This window comes from Antrostomus carolinensis, unplaced genomic scaffold (assembly GCF_000700745.2).
Source record: "Antrostomus carolinensis isolate BGI_N321 unplaced genomic scaffold, ASM70074v2 scaffold19711, whole genome shotgun sequence".
Lineage (NCBI taxonomy): Eukaryota > Metazoa > Chordata > Aves > Caprimulgiformes > Caprimulgidae > Antrostomus > Antrostomus carolinensis.
This window is the reverse complement of record NW_010293747.1, coordinates 7,554-16,943: the sequence shown is the minus strand read 5'-3', so window position 1 is coordinate 16,943 and position 9,390 is coordinate 7,554. Positions and strand designations below refer to the sequence as shown.

Here is a 9,390-nt window from a genome sequence, read left to right as displayed (position 1 = left end):
TGGAAGTGTTCAAGGCCAGGTGGGATGATGCTTTGAGCAACTGGTCTAGTGGAAGGTGTCCCTGCTGATGGCAGGGGGGCTGGGAAGCAGATGAGCTTTAAAGTCCCTTCCAACCCAAACCATTCCATGATTCTATGGTAATAGGATTTACGTGCTGGTGTTGCTGGTTGCTTTTGCTGTAGTGTCTGCCTTCATAGTCCTGAGTGATTTAAATCCTATCCATGACGGGACAGGAGATGGAACAGCCCATTGACAGAGACAAATACCCATGGAGCTGATTCATTTCAATATTCCTCACCCCCTGAGATCTTGTGCTTGCAGACGGACAAAACACAAAGTCCTTCAACTTCCAGTGACAATTGAAAACATCGGTCTGTTCTCAGTGTTTCTCTCCTACCAAATCCCAGCTGAACCCAAACCCCAGCGCTGTTCTGGCTGCTGGAAAGAAACTGAGCTCTCTCCCAGCTCACACCAGGACAGGTGGAAAGGAGGGAGAGATGTTAAAACAGGCTTGCAGCTCACACTGAGGCTTAACCAGGGACAATCCATCCTTGTGAAACACAGGACCTCAGAGCCCAGTATGTGGAAGGGCTGTTTCCTTCCCCTCCCCTCCTCTCCTAAACTGTGGGTTCCCCTCGCTGGAGCGAACCTTTGTCCTGGGTAACGCTGCTTGAGATCCACTTAACAAAAAGGAGGGAGAAGCCAAGTGCTGAGTTGGTATCCAGATGTTTTTTCTCTTGGGCTTCAGCGGGTGGGAGAACAGGAGAGCAGAGCAAACCGATTATTTTTGTGAGAAAGGTGGAGGTGGATGGAGAGCTGAGAACTGCCCTGCGGGAGATGCCCCATTAGCAAATTACCTCCGTGACCAAGTGCAAGAAAATGGCTCAACAGGGAGCCAGTATCCTCCGTGGAGGCCACAGGCTCAGCCGTGTCAGAGCTGTGCCATTGCGAGGACCTTAGGTGCCTCCTAAAGCCCAAGAGTTTAATTTGTCTGGGGTTTTTCTTGTGGTGATTAAGAAAGAACAATTTCAGCTTCTGGAGGAAAAGAATAAAAGGTTAATTCACAGAGAAGAGATTAATTGATTTTTGTTTGTACTGAACATTCTGGAAATGTTTGGGAGCATTGGTTGGTTGGGATAATGGCTGTTGGCTCTCAGAGTGCAGAGAAAACAGAGCTAGAATTAATTAATTAAGTGTAAATTCTTTTCCCCACCTTTTAAGAGCACAAAATCAGCCTTAAAATCCTCTTGAAGGTGGGTTGAAGGAGGTAAGTGGTGGGCCAGCTGCCCCAGCAGGTCCTTGCATCAGAAGGATTTCCCCACCTTTTAAGAGCACAAAATCAGCCTTAAAATCCTCTTGAAGGTGGGTTGAAGGGTCCTTGCATCAGAAGGAGTGAGGGAAAGTGGCTCTGCTGTCACCTGGAGGAGAGGATAAGGAAAGGGACAGCAAAGGAGGACCTGTGCACTGAGGGAGAGAGGATTTTGCAGGGTCAGGCTGAACAATTGTACCTGGACTTTGAATTCTTGGTGAGAAGTCTCTTGGTGAGAGGCCAGGCAGGTCTCCTGGGGTGGAGGGGAGCAGGAGGGAGCTGAAGGTTTGCAACCTGCACATCCCAAGCTGTGAGTTAGCTGAGATGCCCCAAATTTAGAGAATCACAGAATTGCCTGGATTGGAAAAGCCCTTTAAGCTCATTGAGTCCCATCATGAACCCAACACTGACAAGTCCCCAGATGGGGACTCCACCACTGGCCTGGGCAACCCCTTCCAATGCCTCAGAACCCTTTCAGCAAAGAAATTCTTCCTCACATCCCATCTCAACTGCCCTGGGCACAACTTGAGGCTGTTCTGGGGACAGGGGTGTACAAGGAGACAATGTTGTTCCTTGTGGATGCTGGATGGGTCCAGCTTTAGTGGTAGAGGTGGGTGGATCCCTGCTTGTTTCTCCCACTGGTCAAAAAAACCCCAACATTTAAATTTTTTCAGTTTCCCAGTGATGAAGTTGCCCATCATTGTTCAAAAATGCAATTGTTATTCCTTCAAGTTATGAAGGAATATGAAGTTATAACCTCATTATATATGAAGTTATAACCTCATTAAAAGCAGTTGGGGTTAGAGGCATGTTGAGGAATTGCCTTCAAGTCCAGTCCTCCTGGAAGGATGGACTGGAACAAGTATGACCTTTGGGAAGCTTGGGTAAGCCCAGGCAGGTTTGTGGTGTACAGAGGAAGACTACAGCTCCTAGAAGACCTTTCCTAACACATCTCTTAAGTGACTGAATAATTTCCTGAAGTCTGAGCTGACAATACTTATTTTTGTCTGGGCTGATAAAGAACAGTGATTTAATTTCTTAATTTTAATTATCTCCCCTGCTGACCTAGAGAGAAAAGTGTCTGAATCCATTCACAGACCCATCTCATGCTTCCTGTAGACACTGACTTGTTTATTCCAACTGTGAGAATTCAAACAAAAAACCAAAACTCTCCCAACCTGAGATGCTGCTGCTCTGGAATCTGTTTCTGTGTAATTCTGCTTAGTAAGTCCCAAAGTGTTGAAGCCCTGGCAGTTGTCTGGTTGGGTTGGACTTGTAGGGTTTTGCTGGTTCATGCCTTCACAATAGGAAAGACACTGGTATTTTTCCTCTAGTACTTTTGGTTTTATATAAGTTTATCTGTTTTGGGCTGGTTTTCCAAGAACCCACCATCTTGTTTGGCTGCTGTGATTTTTGGTCCAGGAGGAGCCTGACTCAGGCTTATGTGAGGACCTCAAGTGTTTCCATCATGTTCACCTGCTCCAAAGTCTTCCCTTGAGTTTCAATGTCAAATATAGAATCATTTGTTCTTGCTTCCTGAAGCCACAGTCTGGTAGACAGCACTTTCAAACATCTGACTTCTAATACAAACACGGCTTAGAGCTCTAAGGGTAAAAAAAAATAGACTTTATTCTGATTTGTGGGTTCTTTGGCTGTTACTTTTGCAAACCTGGCTAGGTCACCATGTGTCTCGACACAGTTCAGAGCGTGGCAGTGATAATGTTCCTCCAAGCATTCAAATAATCTATCAAAAGGTGAAATGGGAGAGGATACAGTGCTGAGGAGTGCAGCTCTGGGTTTGCTGTTCTGAATCAATTTGACAAAAAGAGCTTTTTTTTTAGGTCAAATTAGACCCCATAATATTCCAACACATATCGAATTGCAAATAGGGCAGTAGTTCATGGGTTTAAGTGTTACCCTCAAATGAACTTACACTCTGTTAATAATACACATAATTATCTGCCATTTCTGGCAACATTTCTGCAAAGACCATTAGTGTAATAAATGATAGATGAGATGTAGTTTTAAAATTATACCTATTTGAGCTCTTATTTTTGCCCATGGGAGGAACATCCTGGAGCTGAAACAATAGATTCAGTCACAGAGTCACGGTTGAGTTTCCATTTCTGCAGACTCTGCATGTCTCCTTGGGTCAGTGATCACATCTTTCTTTGCATCATTTCCCATGTGTAAAAAGATGGTTACCATTAGAGGAAGGTGAATCTTCTTTTGGGGCCATCAGTTTGTGTGATAAAAGTAATATAGAAATGAAAAAATCCCTTTGAAGTGCAGCTGACTCATGACTTTACCCCCAAACTGCCTCTTTCCTTAGAAAGAGCCTTTGTGATATTTTGATTTCTGATGTAAACCTTGTTCCTCACCAGTTTTTATCTGCAACTGGCTGGGGTTGGCCATCTTGTCCATTCTGATTTGGTAGCTCATGTTAGCCATAGTCTTTGGCTATGAGCCCATACAAAATGGCTAATCAACTTACCCCTGGACCATACGATCCCTTATAAATCAGCTTACCGTGTAAAACTTTCACCACTATTTATAATTATGAAGCTATATGTGATGAAATACTAATTAGTCTTACTGAAGTCCTTCTTCAAAAAGCAGAGTCTGAGTTGACAGCCTCATTGAAATACTAATTAGTCTTACTGAAGTCCTTCAAAAAGCAGAGTCTGAGTTGATAGCCTCAGGCTTTCATGGTCCTCACATGCAATCTAAAGGAATAAGCTTCTCCTGCCCATGAAACTGTGAAGGCACCATTTGTATTGTTGTAGGAGCTGGGTTGAGCTGTGTGTTGATGAGCACATGGGAGCTAGAAAGAACAGGATGGTGTTTGATCTCGTGTTACATAAGGAAAATGCAGCATCTCCTTCCTAAAGTGGCAGAATGCCTTCTTCAGTAGACCTCAATGTCTTACCCATCATCATCAGGTGAAGCTCTAACCATTGCTCATTCTGACATTTCAGATTCACCAAGATGAAGACAGCAACCAATATTTATATCTTTAACCTCGCTCTGGCTGATACCTTGTGTCTGATGACCTTACCCTTCCAGGGTACAGACACGTTCCTGGGCTTCTGGCCCTTTGGCAATGTCCTCTGCAAGATTGCCATCTCTATAGACTACTACAACATGTTCACAAGCACCTTCACCCTGACCATGATGAGCGTGGACCGCTACATCGCTATCTGCCACCCTATCAAAGCACTGGACATCCGCACTCCCCACAAGGCCAAAGTGGTGAACGTCTGCATCTGGGCACTGGCTTCTGTCTTTGGCATCCCAGCAATGGTGATGGGATCTGCAGAGAATGAAAACAATGGTCAGTAAAAACGTATCCATGTGTTGGGAGGTGTGGGTGGCCAGGAGATCCCATGGGCTTGGAGGGCCTTTGGAGAGGGGTGGGAGTTTCATCAGGTCTCTGCTGTAAAGCCATTTTAACCCTTTCCCATTTCCCTTTGTACCTCTGCTACTGCTTTTCCAGTGTTAAAAATGCCTCAACTAAACTGGATGTGCAGATGTTTTTCTTCTTGATATGAGTTTGCTGATCTTCCTTTCCTCTTTATTTTTCAACTTGCAGAAATTGACTGTCTAATTAAACTCCCTTCACCTGTGGATTACTGGGATCCAGTGTTTGGCATCTGTGTCTTTCTCTTCTCCTTTATGATCCCTGTGTTGATCATCACCATTTGCTACAGTCTCATGATCAGACGACTCAAGAATGTCCGTGTCCTCTCAGGCTCCAAAGAGAAAGATAGAAACCTGAGGCGCATCACTCGAATGGTCCTGGTGGTGGTGGCAGTCTTCATCATCTGCTGGACTCCCATCCAGATTTTTGTGCTGGTCCAGTGCTTGGGTGCCAAGGCAGAAAGTGAGCTTGAGCTGGCCATCTCCTGCTTCTGCACTGCGCTGGGGTATGCCAACAGCAGCCTGAACCCTGTGCTCTACGCCTTCTTAGATGAGAACTTCAAGGCATGCTTCAAGAAGTTCTGCTTCCCCACAGCCTTCAGGACCGAGCTCCAGATGTCCAACAGGATGTGCAGCATCGCCAAGGATGTTGCCTATGCCTGCAAGAACTCGGAGGGGACTAACAATCCGGCCTGACTAGGCATGGAAATTCCCATGGCGGCTGTTGCCCAGCAGAGTCCAACCACCCCCACGTCAGAGCTAACTCAGATAACGGCTCTTTAGCAGGACCTCAAAACTGAGAGGTGAGGAAACAATTTTGGGGGTTGGGAAAACTGGATACTGCAGGAGCATGCAGGAAAAGTGAGCCCATTTGATGCCTTTTCAATTCCAGTGCACCCTGCACTAAGGGACATGTCTGAAATCAGCCCTTTGATTCCTGCAAAACCCTGGTGGTTCAACACATCATTGAGAATTCAGGAATTAAGGGTTTAAAACAGGTATTTCTCCTGGAAACTTAGACTTTGCTGCTGGGAGATGGACAAAATACAAACTATTCAATTTGTTTTTTCCTCCCCGAGTTGTTTAAGATGTTAACAGCTCATGTGGTTCACCAGGCACTTGGGTATGAGGTTTATTCCTGCGGTATCGCTCTGAAATTAGACTTTGCTGAAGCCAAAGTGGGCAGCAACCGTCAGACAAAAAAACCAAGATCATCTCTAGGATGAGTCATCACAAAGGGAAGGATGCAGGAGGGAGAGGAGGGAGCTGCTGGAAAGGGAAATTCAAGCTGCTGTGGGGCAGGAGCCCGGGGAGGACAATGTCAGGATGAAGGTGGTGAGAAGGGACTGTCATAAGTGATGAATGCAGATGAGAAGGAAGAAAGGATGGATGACATGAACACTAATCCTTGTTTACATGCTGCTATTGATTTTTTTAATTAAATGCTGTATTTTCATTGTAGTATTGGACAGAACGTGTCTGTATATAGACAGTTCTAGTGCTATAGGTACAGCTATAACGTAGGATTTCCTCTGCCTTGGGGATCTTCCTCAGCGAGAGGAGGATGGAATGAAGTGGCCTATGTATACGTGTATTTATGTACAGGGGAAAGTAATTTTGGAGAAGTCAGAACAGCAACTCCTCCAGAAGACATGGACATTTCTAGCAGGAGGGGCAGCCTAAACCAGTCCCACCTGCTCCCCACTTATGTACAGGGGAAAGTAATTTTGGAGAAGTTGGAACAGCAGCTCCTCCAGAAGACATGGACATTTTTGGCAGGAGGGGCAGCCTAAAACAGTCCCACCTGCTCCCCAGGAGATGAGCAGTGCACAAACCATACAAAAGGTGGGGGGTTTGTGGCTTTTCTTTTTTTTAATCAATTGAGATCCATGATCCTGAGAGCACTTGGGAAATGCTGCAGAGGTACCACCCCTCCTGCTAACTAGAGATTGATTTTCCTCTCCCAGTGGGCCAGGGCTTTGTAGAAAATGAAATGCCCCGTCATTTCCTTTGGTAAGGAAAGCATTCCCGAAGAGTTTAACCACTGAGTGCCCTCCGTGCTGGTGGGGACAGCAGACTTGTATTTTCCCTGTAGCACAAAACCCCAGGGAAATCTGGGCAGTGGTGGCCAGTGGTGCTGATGGGGATGCAAAGCAACCACTTCCATTTGGAGATGGGAGATCAGCTGCAACCTGAGAACTGGCAGCGTCGTCCGGACTGTACAGATTTAATGTGAATATATTTCTTGTGCTCTGGTCTATGAGATGCTGTACTTTTAATGTATTGATTTGCCAATATTTTAATGCTGTCACATTCTTTATATATGCTGTATAAAAGAATCCAGTGTTATATTTCTATGTAGAGTGTTTCCCTTATGGTTGGGCTTAAAATATAGATACAGTTCCAGTGTCCCACGTAAAGGACCCAGATCCCTTGTGAACTGCTCAAGCTGGAAGGATTTTCATGCTGATTAGCATTTGATGGGGAATCTGGAGGGATACCAGAGCTAACTTTGCAATTAGCACTTCTCCTGAATAATGTAGGGGGAGGAGGAAATCTGGGCACTTTAAGCACTTTGCAATGGATGTTTATCCCCAAGCACTAGGAAATCTCATAAAACCCCCAAGCACATTACAGAACAACTCCCCAAGAACTGTGCTGCTGGCGAGCTGCATCCATGCCCTTGGAAAAAAAACCAAAAACCAATGAATTTGGTGAGCTGTTGTGTTTGTGGATACAACAACAGTGTTGGTCAGTGAGCAACCTTGAGTCTCCTCAGCCCATCAGCTCTCCTGTGGTGTGGGAGGCTGCTGGGCATGGCTGTACATGATGCTGGGAAGTGACTTTTCTCGCAGTGCCATGAAGAAGCAGGAGAACACTTGTTAGTGGCTGGCTAAGGAACAGCCACCCTTCCTTTGTAATTCTTGGTTGGGTTTTTAAATAGATGTATGTCCTCTGGGGGAAAAAAAATAATACAAAACCAACCAGTGTTTGGCATTTTTTTTTTTAATAAGGATTTTGTTATAATGACTATGCTGCGCCGATCTTGCGTAATTAAGTACTGGATAAATGTGTGTTTACTAAGCTTTTGGGTAATTCTGTGGCCCTTGCAGCGAATGTGTTTAGCCATTCTGTTCAATGCTCAGTGGAGTTTGTTAGCAGAAGAGCAACATCAACCTGAAAGCAGAAGCTTTATTGTACTGTGCCTATGGAGTTAAAGGCTTGCGATCGGCCGGCCGCCTGAAGCGCAGGCTCTTTAATTCTCTCCTGACATAGTTGTGTTGGTATGATTTTCGCAATTACCCCACTGTAAATGACAATTTCCTAGGTGGCTACTTGTGTGCTTTAATAAAGGAAAATAAAAAAAACCCCAAAGCACTGCACTTTGGATGATGTGGAGTCGGAAAGACTTGGCTGGGTGGATGAGGGGTTGTCTGAATCCCGGTGCTGCCGGGATCTTTGCGTGTGGGTTTATTTTTCCCAGCCAAACTCAGACATGTAATTACAACAAAGCATCCCACCCCTTTTTATTGAGGACAGTGACAACTTTATCTGCAGGCAACTTGGAAACAGAAGATGTGAAAATGCCAGAAAAGGGGCTGTTGGAGATGAACATGAGGTGGGGCAATGGTGCTGGCAGCTGCCTCCTGCTAGAGGTCAAGTCTTGATGCAAGATTAAAATGAGCTCTTCCCGCTTCCTCCCCACACGCTCCCCAGGAGTTCTGGGGTTAGGTATGATCGTGGAGAACAATGAATTACAGAACTGCTCGGAAAATAAAGCCAAAGCAATATTCTGCAGTCAAGAAAGATGGATTAACCAGTGAGACGTGCAATAAGGAAAGCTCCTTCTTTCTGCACAGAGATCAATATTCCTAGCCAGGCAGGTGAATATCAGGAGAGGGGTTTTTTACCAGAAGTGCTGATTTGCTTTTCTTTTATTATTATTTTTTATTCAAAAAAGAAAATTGATGGGAAAAAATTGGAATCTTTACTTCTTTTCTAGTTCAGTTAATTATAAGTACCCGAGGGTGAGTTCTTATAGCAAAACCATAAACCAAAGTGCTTTATTCAGTATTATGGGATTTATTAATGTGCTAAGTGTTCTCCCTGCTGCTGCTGGCTGGAGTCAACTGCTGGAAAGGCTGAGGAATGGATGAGCTGGGGGTTGAGCTCTGCTCCGAGGAGCTCCTTGGCTCATGGCACTGGCACATCTGGACAAAGCTCTGGATTTTGAGGGGTGCTTTGTTCTGGTGGTGCAACATCTCCTTTCACTCTCTTCTTGCCCAGGCTCTTCAGCCAATGACTTTTCCCCCAAGCACAAACCACAATTTCTAGAAGCAGATGTCAGATGCAGATTTTACACCTTCAGTGATGGATGGTTTTATGCCATGGGAAGAACTTACCTGGGGAAGTCCACCTATAAACCGTGTCCCTAAGTGCCACATCTACATGTCTTTTAGTTACCTCCAGGGATGGGGACTCCACCACTTCCCTGGGCAACCCCTTCCAATGCTTGACAACCCTTTCAGTAAATAAATTATTCCTCCTCTCCAATCTAAACTTACCCTGGAGCAACTTGAGGCCATTTCCTCTTGTCCTAGGAAGGTGGACCTTAGGCTTCAGCATCAGCCCATAACCCAAGAGTTGTGGTGCTACATGAG

The 9,390-nt window shown here is 45.2% G+C and overlaps 1 protein-coding gene across 2 annotated transcripts in view; it reads left to right on the top strand.

Annotated features, from left to right (window-relative positions):
- Window positions 1-6,037, top strand: part of OPRL1 (opioid related nociceptin receptor 1) — an 11,024-nt gene extending 4,987 nt beyond the window's left edge. The window contains exons 2-3 of one of the 2 annotated variants that reach the window (XM_010177415.2): window positions 4,288-4,643; window positions 4,902-6,037. In XM_010177415.2, coding sequence (XP_010175717.2) covers window positions 4,288-4,643; window positions 4,902-5,425 — 880 coding nt within the window. In that variant the 3' untranslated portion in view covers window positions 5,426-6,037. The remainder of the gene's footprint in view (window positions 1-4,287; window positions 4,644-4,901) is intronic. The other variant, XM_029087323.1, reaches the window with a different exon arrangement.
- Window positions 6,038-9,390: the final 3,353 nt, after the last annotated feature.